This window comes from Corylus avellana, chromosome ca10 (genome assembly GCF_901000735.1).
Source record: "Corylus avellana chromosome ca10, CavTom2PMs-1.0".
Classification (NCBI taxonomy): Eukaryota; Viridiplantae; Streptophyta; class Magnoliopsida; order Fagales; family Betulaceae; genus Corylus; species Corylus avellana.
Genome location: NC_081550.1, coordinates 8,236,217 through 8,249,314, shown reverse-complemented (window position 1 = coordinate 8,249,314; position 13,098 = coordinate 8,236,217). Strand labels below are relative to the sequence as shown.

Sequence of the window (13,098 nt, the reverse complement as noted above, 5' to 3'; positions counted from 1 at the left end):
TTATGCTTTTCTAACTTTGGAGCGTTGCAAACAAGAAAACATAATAATCATATAAGCAGCAATGAAAGCAAATTAATTGATTTCCAAGCTTGTTTCTAGCCCACTTCCATGAGAATATGCCGTTTGAGCTCTAGCTCCCTGGAAGAGGCCGTCGGCCTCAGAGGACGATTTGACGATGATGGTGACAACAATAGGCTATAGCCACCGCAATAGCCACCAACTTCTGAGCCCATTCCTAACCGGCCTTTGAGAGGCACTGTAAATCCCAAATTCGACAATAACAAAAGACTTTCTGCTGCTAACAACAAAGCCGCCTTTGAATTTCTGGATAAATTGAAGTTGGAGTTGGTGTGAAACAAGAGCCAGAAGAAGAAAAAGAACAAGTAAAGGCGGAGACATCGCCAACTCCGCAGCCACCGTAAGATGCCGAGGAGATCTTCAAGAAGCTCAAGGAAACAGGTCTGGCCTTAAAAAAAAAAAAAAAAAAAAACGTGTATATAACTTGGGATGTGGGGGCATTTTGGGGGAAAAAGAAGAAAACTGTTTTCGTCAATCAAAACGGCTTTGGCTGATGGAATAGTCGAATTGCAAAAATTTAAAAGTTTGAAGAGTGCATTGCAAAAATTAAAACTTTAAAAGTCGATTTGAAAATCGCCTCAAACTTTGAGAGGGTCTCGGCAAGGAGTTTCGCGTAAGTACACATCAGTTAATTCAAGGAGTGAACCCACAGTCCAATGGCTCCAAGAAGGAATTTACACTCGATGGGTTTCGAACCTAAGACCTTGAGGAGCATACTCAAAAGTCACATGTCCAACCATTGAGCCAACCCATTGGGGTTTTAACTGATAATATATGTTGAAATATGGTCAGGACAAAGGTAAAACATAAATCAATACATATCAAAATGATCCCAGATTACATTGTAGTAGTCCAGGTTCTCAACGTGTCTGATTCTTTTAAGTGGATAAATAAGGGGAAAACGAGAACTTTTCTTTGGTTTTTTGTTGGGGAGGGGGATGCCACAAGAACTGCCTCTAGGATGAGCAAGCAAAGCTCTTTATCAGGAAAAATGGGATTCTTTCACTTCAAGTCAAGCTGTAAACTGCAACGAAAGGCATCAAAACACTCCCAATCCACAGTTTCCCATCCCTTTCCTCAACTTCACTTGCTGCCTTGACAACCTTTCCCTGACTGTCCTCCAATACCTGCAAAAGCTTACCCTCTGGGCTGTACTTGACAACAAGCGCATGGGGCATGCCGCCAATGTGAAGCAAGAACTGAATTTTTGCAGGAATTGGGAGCTTGAGGATAATTTTCCTAATTTGAGGGTAGAATGAGGAAATATAAGTATACAAGGATCGTCGGCAGTGGATCGCCACCCAAAAGTCACCCTTTGCATTGGTCCTGACATTGTCAGGAAATCCATGTAGGACTGCAAATACCTCTGAAGTCCCTGCTTTATCACCTTTCAACCAATGCTTGCTTAATCTACATAATCAATATGATAAGAGAACTCGTTAATAACTGTGAAACGATAGCAAAAGGCATTCAGATAACAATGGCTTCAAAAGACCCAAAATTGTTCTCAGGAAGCCTATTTGGGGCATATCCCTATGGACTCTATAGTTATCTCATTTGCAACTGTATGAATTTCTGATCGTAGCACACCAAATTACTTTGGACATTCAGTTCTACTAATATGGTACAAAGTTACTCTTGTCCTACATACAGCATTGATCAAAATACTGAACAAAAATACAAAGGTAAGAGTATAATGCTTGGGAACATATATTCTGAGAAACGTCTCTCTTGCAACTTCCGAGTTAAGAACTCTTTATAAAGCTGTCCCAGAAGCAAGCAACTCTTGCTCTGTGTAGGAGTCTCACAGTGACGTCAAATCAATCTGTATGCCAAAGTATTCTCATACTCTTACATTTTTTTTTTTTTTAACAAAAGTAGTCTCATGATTACCCAAAACTAGCAAACAAATATTGGCATTTACTGGGAGTCATTCAACATCCAATTCCAAGTCAACCTAATATATTTGTGAGTTGTGACCACTGACAATCAATGCAAAAGAAAAACAAGGGGATGAATAACAGTTGATCAAAATGAGGCTCCATGTCAAGTAGACTCTAGACATAACTTATTTTATGTAGACTCTAGACATAAGCATGGCCTACATATTTGTTAACTGTGGTACACTCAGAGAGATAGACTCACCTGCCAATGGATCCTTCACAAAAGACGAAGAAGGAACCATCTTTGCTTAAGGACAAACCATTTGGAAATTGGATATTCCTCGCAAGGACAGTGGTTTCCTTAGTAGTTGGATCGTATTTCAGAACCCTCCCACTATTCTCTGCAGAAAAAACCAACTGCATGAAGTTCCTGCATGAAATAACCGTGTTAAAACAGATGAATAATGGTTCTCTTCTATTAAAAAAAGAAACCCAGTGATCATTATGAAAAGCAGCAGAAAACACCAAGGAGTTCTCCATAGCTTGATAAGAGCAGTAGAGATCTGTCAAGGGCCACCAACAGCAATACTTTTGAATGGCTTGTAAACCAATGATTTGCTGGACTGAGACAATCGTTGGAATATGATGGGTAAATTTTGTAAGTGGTTTTAAAGAGTGTTTTTTGTGTCTTGATTTGAAAGAGTTTTTGATGCATATAAAGTTGAGAAGAGTTGGGTCTACATTCGAGAAAATGTTTTATGGGGGATCCACTTAATAAAATTGTTTGGTAAACTTTTTGGAAAGTGTTTTGTGTTTTCAAGGAAACTCAATACTAAACACACTTATCTTGGGAAAACACAAACAGGTGTGAAGCTAACTTCTTAATTAAAAAATAATAATAATAATAAAAAAGTCACCATGGGGTGACCCCTAGCGGAGGAGAGGGACGGCCACATGGTCATTCCCTTTGACCAGGATAGAAGTGGACGCAGGGCCACCCCTATCTGGTTGGGGTGGTCGCGTGGCCACCCCTTTCCTCCGTGGGGGGGTGGCTATGTGACCACCTTCCTCTCTTTCTTTTTTTTCCTTTAATATTTTTATAAATAATAAATTAGCCCCTACACTTGACAAAATTAAACAACTATTTTCTCAAAATATTCCTATAAGGTGTGAAAGGTTTTCTAAAAAGTGTGTTGTGTTTTGTTTTTTGAAGAGTGTTTCGGGTTTTGTGCAACGAAAAGTGAATTGTTTGTTAAATGTTACGAGAAAAGTGTATTTTTAGTTTAGAAAAGAGAAAAGACTTTCGAAACTATTCCTACATGTTTCAGAGTCAAGAAAATGACTGGTAGCTGATGGTTCTGGAAGCAATTGAAAATTATTGGAACAAGAAGTTGAGGCAAGAGTTTTAGTACATACTGGGGAAAGATCTAAGGGGCAAATACAAGTGTTAGGAAAAAAGAAAAAAGGATGATGCTGCATATTTGGAGGGTGTATACAGCAAAAGAAGCATTGTAGTATTCAAAGTCAAGAAAATAACTAGCTGACAGTTCTTAAAACAGTTGAAAATTATTAGAACAAGGAGATGAGGCAATAGCTTCAGTACATGCTAGAGAAAGATCCCAGGAACAAATACAAGTGTTAGGAAAAAAGGAAAAAAGGGCGATGTTGCAAATTCAAGATTCTGAAAAATCTTTGATAGCTAAAATTTATTTTTCAATTGTTAAGAAACACTGCATGCAGCCTGCTATGACCCTTTATTCACAACATCATTCACCTATAAAGTATTGCGATATATTTTGAATAAACAAGTAAAACACATTATCCAAATTTAGACAACTCAAATCATATCAATTACTGACAGGTCACTGCAGTATCAGCCATTAATAGTTTGACTGAAAGGAGATATTCAAAATCGCTATATCAAATCGGCTCAATATCTCAGGGTTCATAGTAAAAGAATGTATTAACTCTCTCAATTATCATATATACTGATTTAAGAGGTCAAAAACATTGGATTTAACCATATCCCAACAAAGAGAGAGGGGAAACTGGAGTAATAAGAACACATGTCTACACAACCACTATGGAGAAATATTATCCTTTCTAATTGCATTCAGTTTCATGCACCAAAGTATCATTTGAATGCCTTCCATAATAAGACAATGTCAAACTGCAATAAGAAAGGGGAACTGCATTCTCTTTCATGCCCTAAAGGACAATAGACACTGTATGCCATCTATTATAAGAGGATGCTACATTACAAATCAAGTGGTGTTCTGCATTCTGCTCTGCACTGTATAGGGAAAGTGGCACTTAAACTGTGGGTGGGACATTGTAAAATATGTGGCTCTCTTCAGCATTGGCCTGATCCCATATCACCAGTCCACTCACATCCAAAGAAGTAAAAACTTAAAAAAAAAAATGCATCATCAACATCTCAGAAGGAATAGCATCAAAGGGCTTACCTCCTCTGGTACTTGGTGCTGCTATCTGTAAAATAAACATTCCCTGCATCATCAATGTCTAGATCATTGGTAAACCTCAATGGCACCCCTTCTGCCTCAGTTGTTAGTGATGCTGCCAAACCACCTTCTGGTCCAACCTTCAATAGTCCAAAGTATGCATCTGCAATGTATAAATCACCTGTTTTCTTGTCAAATCGGAGCCCCAAAGGCCTGCCACAAATGTGCTCATTCTTCAAGTAACTCAAAGGCGATGGTTTTGTATTACATAGTTCTGACCTGAATTCAAATAAAAGATGGAAAAGATAATATCAAATAACCGAGTAAACAACTGGGGGATATATTTTAAAAACCAGCAAAAACAAGAGAATGATCCCAGACACTTCATTCAATCAAGGAAGCTGTCAGATGAAACCTATTAGCTGATCTTGTGTGACATGTTTTCAGAATTTGTTTGCTTATTAGGTCTGAACTAAAAGATGAAGACTACTGACATCTGCAAGTAAATTCTCTCAGCAACCAACGGTAAGAGAAAATTTCTAATGCAATCATCAATTTTTACAGTGAGCACGCAACACCCAGAACCAATTTGATGGCAAATAAAAGAGAATACTGAAGAAGTCAAAACATGATAGTTCCTTTACAAAATCTAAAGCAATTGCATCCTGGAGATAAGTGGAATAACCAAAACAATGAAAAAAATGACATCATTTTTATATATATCAACAAATATAATATTTCACATTTTATCCATATATTATATTCCATAACCACCCCCCACCAAAAAAAAAGAAAGAATTATTTATTCCCAGAACAATATAGTTAGTTATGATTAACCAGTATGCATAAACATACTAAAACTTAATTATACAGCAGGTGTACTTTGGAGCTCACAAACATGTGCTTCTAAACAGCAAAAATACCACTTCTTTCACATAGTTGCGCTTCTATTTCTTTCATATCTATTTCCTTCTTTCAAAATCCAAATTCAGGGTTTCCCCGGCCAAATGATCTCTTATGTCAAGAATCAATCTTTGATCTACTCGCTATCACTAAACATGTCAAGCAAAATTTGAAAACAAATACAGTGGATTGGGGTATTTATAGGGATAAAAGGTGAAGTGCATGGCTGCACAGTCCTATTTGGGAAACACCTATATTTTCTAAGAGGAGTGCATGGTTTTTACTAAACGTTTCATATATTAAATTCCCCACAAATCAACCGCCATCTTCACTCACCCAGTTCACACTCAAAACCCACAAACAGGACAGAACCCACAAAATCCCAGAACCCCGATCAGCAAGAACTCACCTATTAGGCGATGTGTAAGCGAAATCCTCCCAGGACTGGCCATTCCAGAAGACGATCCGCCCATCGGCGACGCCGGTGTAGGGTCCACGGCCAAGAGGGTCGAACGCTATGCTCTCGGGGCCCTGCACTTGGTTGAGGAACTTGATTTCGGAATTCTGGAGCAAGTTCTGGGTGTCCCTCTGGGTGGGGACCTCGGACCAAGCCGGCATGTCCACCGCGAAGGCTTCGAAGTCCGGGAAGTCGGAGATTGCGCTGTGCCTGAAAGGGTCAACTGCGCAGTACAAGGCCAAGAGGAGGAAGATGAACCGGGCGAAGGTTCCAGCACGTGGCATCGCCATGAGCCTGAGAGGGAGACGGAGGGAGAGAAAGTAGGTGGGGGTAGGTCTGAGCAGAGTATACAGAAAGAAACAAGCGCTGATGGGAGTGGGAGCGGGAGTGGGAGAGGGACATGTCTCTTTGTACTTCGAAAGAATCGATGAGCATTTGTTTCAAACGTGTCAAAGAGTGTTAGGTGAAGGTATTTCATTCCCGGTCGGGGTTAGATGGGGGACGTTCATCGGTTTATGTGGATGACTGATAATCGTACGACGCGGATCGATTTGAATAATTCAAACTCAATGCTTTTGGATAGCTTTAGAACTCTGAGATCATTATAAAGGAGTCATACTTTTATGTAAAATAGTTTCTTAAAATTTACTTTTATCTAGTTTAGTTAAGTTATTTTTAAATGTCTCTATATCCGATTAGCTATATTTCTATCTATTCTATTAAAATATTATTAAAAATAAGAAAAATTTTGAAAAAAAAGAACATGGAGAGGAAAAATGGAAAATTTTTTGAAAAAAATAGAAGATGCAGAGAAAAAGTAGGAAAGGAGTTGGAAAAAAGAGAAAATGAGAGAAACAATGAAAAATAAAATAGCTCTATTGAAAAGTGCTGCTACATTTAGCTTTTTTTTTTTAACTCTTTCGATCATATATTTATTTTACATTTTCTTTTAGCTAATCCAACGTAGGAAGTTTTTTAAACATTTGAAGAGTCATTTTAGATAAAAATAGCATTTGGCTCTTCCATTGGCAATGCTCTTAGTTGCTGCACTATCTAAATTTTAAAATCTCTCAATTTTATTCTTTCAACTTTTAATTTAATGCAAATCAACTCTCCATCAGTTTTTACCGTCAATCTCTAACGAAAATTACTAAAAAAAACTAAATTATCCTTCAAAATTTGTTTTTTCTTTAATTTTCAATTTGAAATTAAGGGTAAACTTGTAATTTTATAAACATTTCAGGGGTATAAAAAGTTATTTCATCATTTTTAATGTCCAAAAATTGATAAAGGGGTAGATTGCATCAACTTGAAAGTTCAATGGGGTGCAATTGTGAGGTTTTAAAATTTGGAAGGTGTTTTCAAATCGCGTAAGTCTTTTGTAAAGTTTCCTCAGTGTTTTTTGTTTTACGAAATACAAGTTGTCACCTAACCGAAGCCCGAGGTGAAGAGACTCGTTTTGGGCTAAGTGATGAGGTCCAAAATCCAAATCATGGATTATTTTGGGCCAAACAGGTTGGCCAGCCACACTCATCGATCGAATCAAAATAGAATGAGTGATCAATTTGATTTGATCGTATTATAATGAATTACAATATCAAATCTCACATTATCATATCGCACAATATACTTTAATAAATAGTGACTTTTACTAATCGTATCTGCATCTGAATGTGCAGATAGCATATATCAGACAGCTATAAATAGCGAATGCGGATGGATAATATCCGTCAGCATGTACACTCCTAATAATGATTATCTCATCATGTGACATTGGATAAATTTTTGCAAAAATATTATTTTATGGGAATTTTGTTTGCTCATATTATTTTGGAATATGAAACATTATGTTGTTTGAAACTTGAAATTCCCTTGACCCCATTATCTATGTGCTACGTGAACACATAATGAGGATATAATTTAAGTTCTGAGAGAACTTAAACCTTTGATATTTTAAAGAAAACCTAAAAACTCTTTTCAAACACAAGATTTAAGATTAATTTTTTTATGCCTTCTTTCTTGATTGAACGTCCTCAAATAAGGATACGATAAAAAGATAAAGATACAAATAAAACTACTAACTATTGGATAACAATTGAAACTAGCTAAGGGCCTGTTTGGAATTGCGTTTGAGAAATCGAGCTTTTAGGTAAAAAAAAAAAAAAAAAAAATTTGGGCAAAAGCTTCATTTTTAAGTGTTTGCCAAAAGTGTATTTTGACAATTTTTAGATTTTTTACCTTTAAAAACGCTTTGAATTTTTTTTACCAAATGAGTGTTTTTTCGTTCAAACAAGTTTTTAGGGTGTTAAACGCATTTTTGAGGTCCACAAATGCAATCCCAAACAAGTCCTAAGTCTCCTTAAGCAATTAAACTACTATTACTCTAAAATATCTATTAAACTACTTTACTCTAGGATAAGGTAGAGACAAGATAACTTTAAATACTTCAAGAGCTTCATAAAATATATGCTTAGTCTCTATTGTAGAATTCTACTCTCATAACACTGCCACTTACCCGTGTGTTAGCTCATCCTTATTTCTTATAAAATTTTCAAAAATAAGCAGGTGGTTCCCCTAATAAACATACTTAGGTACCTATTAATGTTGGAGTGAGTTCTTGGAGTTTAAAATAGAAGTAGATGTTTCAATAAGCAGTGTTAGTTATTTGTTTTGTTGGAATTTTAAACTTGGAGTTTATAGATTTGGACCCATTTTATTTTGCTTTATCTTAGAGACGGATAGGAATAAGGTTACGATTAGATAGGATAATAGTTGAATTGAAATGGAATTGCAATTCATTAAGATTGTTGGGTCATGGACTAGCCCATTATTTATTCAGCAGTTCCCAGGCCCAGCTTGAAAAGGCCCAAGCCCAAGACCATGAATCCGAGACCTGCTTATCCGAGACCATGAATCCGAGACCTGCTTATCCGAGTCCGTGAGTCCGAGACCGCGAGTCCGAGACCATGAAATCCGAGACCCCCTCTAGCCGAGACCGTAAAGTCCGAGATTAACTCAGGACACGCAAGTCTCGGTAAAGGGGATAACTCTGATATCCTGAAAGATGCTACTTTTAATAAATAAGTAATCTTGTTATCATATCTTTTTTAAAATATAGATCCTGCATATATCAATGAAGATATGTCAGTTGATATCTAAGATCACAAAAGTGATCGAGTCTTACTCGGACGCTTTAATTTAGCATGGCCTAAAAGATTACAAAGCTGATCCTTTGATCTCAAGCCACTGAAATCATGGAGCAACTAACAAACATGATCTTTCATTCAAATGTTTGATCAGCTGATATCAAGGGATAAGATTCCTGAATGTGTGGGAAATCAAATTCTCCCCCTGCCTATAAATACAAGTCATATTATCAAAGCAAAGGTAATCACAACTCTGATTATCTGAGTTTCGTAGTTGTTGACAATATCCTTTCTCTTTTCCATTCTGACTTAGGCATCGGAGTGCTCACGCCGGCTCACCCCCGGTCACTTCGATCCTTCTCTATTCTTTGTTGTGCAGTTCAAATCGTTCCTGCGTTGGTCAAATCAAGCTTGTTGGGCGTGCCACGTTATTATACAGAAAACTGTGCTTGAACAGTTTGGCGCTGTTTGTGGGAACTTTGATTTTCATTAGTTCTCTACTAATCCAAAATGGTGACTACCCGTTCCACTGCTGCAGCCTCCAACGCACCGCCACCATCCGACCTAGCCGAATTCCTGAAGCAGATGTTTGAATCCATGAAGGCTCTGAAGAAGCAGAATGAAGACCTGGCTGTAAGGCTCACAGCTGCTGAGGGCCGTAATAGCTAGAGGGACCAAGAGCGAGCAAGAAGGCGCGAAGAACGGCGTGAGGAAAGACGAAGGGAAATTCGCGATGGGAAGCGAACTGCAGGTTCGCATCGCGATGAAGAAGCAAGTTCAGTCCAAGCTAGCCATCATACTACTGTCCAGAATGAGGAGCATCATGAGCAGCATAACCCATAAAGGTCTCAGCATATGAGGTCTCGACGGGAACAACTCCACGGCCGGAATGAAGGCCAGATGAGTGCTGAGATGGAAGATCTGAAGAAGAAGTACGAAAAGCTAACTCGCAAGTTGGCTGCAAAGGATGAAAAAACCCCTACTGCAGGGTTTATGGACAACACCGACCTACCTTTCACTGATCGAGTGTTAGGTTTCCCTTTTCCTGACAACTTCAAGATGCCTTGCGTCAAGGAGTTCAACGGTAGTGGCGACCCTTCTGAACATATGGAAAGTGTCCGTACTCACTTTTCCCTTCATAGGTTTCCAGATGAAATAGCATGCAGAATCTTTCCTCTCACTTTGGAAGGAGTCGCTCAGGACTGGTTCGCCAGATTGCCTGCCAAGTCAGTAGACAGTTTCAAAGAACTTGGATGCCTCTTTTTAAGCCAATTCCTGGCAACCAAGAAGAGGAGGAAGCATTCGGCTTGCTTATTGTCATTGCATCAGGGAAAGGAAGAAAGCCTGAAGGATTTCATGCATAGGTTCAATAAAGAAAAATTGTTGGTGGATAACCCGAGGGATCAAACGGTATTATCCACATTATGGTACGGAGTCAGGCCAAACGGGCCTCTAATGACCGAAGTGTCAAAGAATTCGACAGAGATAACTCTTCGCGATATATCGCCAAGACAGAGGAGTATATTAATCTGGAGGACATGATTAAGGCTCTCATGAAAGGTCAGGAGGAAGAAGACCAAGAAAAGGAGGACGCCAAAAAGGAGCCACCTGTAGCATCTACTCTGAAGGAAGAGAAGTTCCAAAAGAAAGTAGTGAAGAAGACTGTTCCATCATTCCCGAAGATAGAACCTCGGCAACGTGAAGATCGAAGGTTCACACCTTTGAATACCAGGGTCAACGAAGTGTTTATGGAGATCAAAAGAGACCCAGCTTTCAGGTGGCCGAGTAAGTTGCGGGGTGATCCGAGGAAGCGAGATCGGACGAAGTTCTGTGAGTACCATAATGATCACGGGCATTTGACGGAAGACTGTATAACCTTGCAACAGGAAATCAAAACTTTCATTAGAAATGGAAGGCTAGTAAGATTCCTAGCCGGAGAAAGGAACCGAGACGCGGTTTACCAACAGCCCCTCTTGTTGGATGCAAACCGAGATGCAGGGGGACGAGAGCCGAGACGTGATCGGGATGCTGGTCCTAGAGAGGATCCGAGACCCCCTCGGGATCAAGGAGTGGTAGGTGAAATTCACACCATCGCTGGGGGAATAGCTAATATAAGACAGTCTAACTCAGCCAGAAAAGCCTACGCCAGGAAAACGCAGGCCGAGGAAGTCTTTACAGTACAAAGACCCTCCAAAGTTGCAAAAAAGGATTCAGTGGTCCTTTCTTTCTCCGAAGAAGATGCTAGGGGCGTAATGCAGCCACATGATGACCCGCTAGTTGTAACAATGACGGTGGCTAATCATATGATCCATCGAATTGTGGTGGACAATGGGAGCTCGGCTGATGTTTTATATTGGCCAGTCTTTAAGCAAATGGGTATTGATCGTGAGAGGATCAAACCGTTTAGCTCTCCCCTAGTTGGATTTACAGGAGAGCAAGTCCAGCCGATTGGCCTTATTTCACTCTCTGTAACGGCAGAACGGCGCCCAAACAAAAGACCGTCATGGTAGATTTCCTGGTTATTGACCGACCAGGTGCCTACAATGCCATCCTTGGTAGACCCGCTTTAAATAAGTTGATGGCCATAACTTCGACGTACCACCTAACGAGTGAAGTTATCAGACCCAGGCGAGAAGATGTTACGTCTCTCAAGAGGGTCTCGGATCCGACTCCTATAGTCATTGGTACAGTAGGTGGTAATAGCAGGAATGATCTGAAGGGAGAGCCAGCGGAACCTCTGGAAGATGTGATAGTTGCAAAAGGCAAGGTTTTGAAAATTGGGACACAGTTCAGTCCCATAATCCGAGATGGTCTCGTCACCTTCCTGGGAGGAAACTTAGAGGTCTTCGCATGGACCTATGAGGATATGCCAGGAATCGATCCTGAAGATATCCTCCACCAACAAAATGTGGATCCGAGTGTGAAGCCGGTGAAACAAAAGAGAAGGAAATTTGCTCCTGAACGGAATATGGCTATAGCCGAGGAGGTGGAGAAGCTTCTCAAGGCTCGTTTCATTGAAGAAGTATATTATCCCGATTGGTTAGCCAATGTAGTATTGGTTAAAAAATTCAATGGGAAATGGAGGATGTGCGTAGATTTTACCGACCTCAACAAGGCTTGTCCAAAAGATAGCTTTCCACTACCCCGCATCGATGCATTGGTGGACTCAACAGCTGGGTATGGCTTACTCAGCTTCATGAACGCTTTCTCTGGTTACAACTAGATATACATGCATCCAGAAGATCGTGAGAAAACTGCGTTCATAACTGACCGAGGCCTGTACTGTTATAAAGTCATGCCCTTCGGTTTGAAGAATGCAGGGGCAACATACCAGAGGCTGGTAAACAAGATGTTCCGAGACCAGATCGGACGCAATATGGAGGTGTATGTCGATGACATACTAGTCAAGAGTGTGCTACCGCAGGACCATGTACTCGACTTGCAAGAGACGTTTACAACCTTGAAGAAATACGGGATGAAGTTGAATCCCTCAAAGTGTGCGTTTGGAGTCTCATCAGGAAAGTTCCTCGGTTACATGGTATCAAGCCGAGGAATAGAAGCCAATCCTGAGAAGATACAAGCTGTCTTGGATATGCAGTCTCCAAGAAACTTGAAGCAACTTCAGCAATTGACAGAAAGAATAGCGGCACTAAATCGGTTTATTTCACGATCAACCGATAAATGTCTTCCATTTTTTAAAGTCTTGCGAAAGGTTTTTGAATGGACGGACGAATGTGAAGAAGCCTTCGGGCATCTAAAACAGTATCTGGTGAGCTCGTCTTTGCTAAGCCAGACAATATCCGGAGAAGTACTGTATTTGTATTTAGCCGTTTTTCCAACGGCTATCAGTGCTGCATTAATCCAAGAAGAAGAAGGAATTCAGAAGCCTGTATACTTCATAAGTAGAGGTTTGAGAGGTGTTGAAGAAAGATATCCTCAGATGGAGAAACTGGCTTTCGCCGTGGTCATAGCATTCAGGAAACTCTGACCTTACTTCCAAGCTCATACTATCAGGGTGTTGATTGAATACCCTTTGAAAAAAGTACTAAGAAAGCTAGATCTATCGGGAAGATTAGCTAACTGGGCGATTGAGCTGGGAGAGTTCGACATTGAATTTCTCCCTCGAAGTTCTCTCAAGGGCCAGGCACTGGCTGATTTTCTGGCAGAAT

At 39.8% G+C, this 13,098-nt stretch overlaps 2 protein-coding genes across 2 annotated transcripts; one reads left to right on the top strand and one right to left on the bottom strand.

Annotated features, from left to right (window-relative positions):
• Window positions 1–874: 874 nt before the first annotated feature.
• Window positions 875–6,205, bottom strand: LOC132163560 (protein STRICTOSIDINE SYNTHASE-LIKE 3-like). Its single transcript, XM_059573881.1, has 4 exons — window positions 5,736–6,205; window positions 4,427–4,702; window positions 2,224–2,391; window positions 875–1,488 (listed from the first exon to the last, which is right to left on the bottom strand). Exons 1-4 carry the CDS (start codon window positions 6,071–6,073, stop codon window positions 1,086–1,088), a joined length of 1,185 nt encoding a protein of 394 aa, XP_059429864.1. The 5' UTR covers window positions 6,074–6,205; the 3' UTR covers window positions 875–1,085.
• Window positions 6,206–10,467: 4,262 nt separating this feature from the next.
• Window positions 10,468–11,439, top strand: LOC132162861 (uncharacterized). The gene has a single exon (XM_059573081.1). It carries the CDS (start codon window positions 10,468–10,470, stop codon window positions 11,437–11,439), a length of 972 nt encoding a protein of 323 aa, XP_059429064.1.
• Window positions 11,440–13,098: the final 1,659 nt, after the last annotated feature.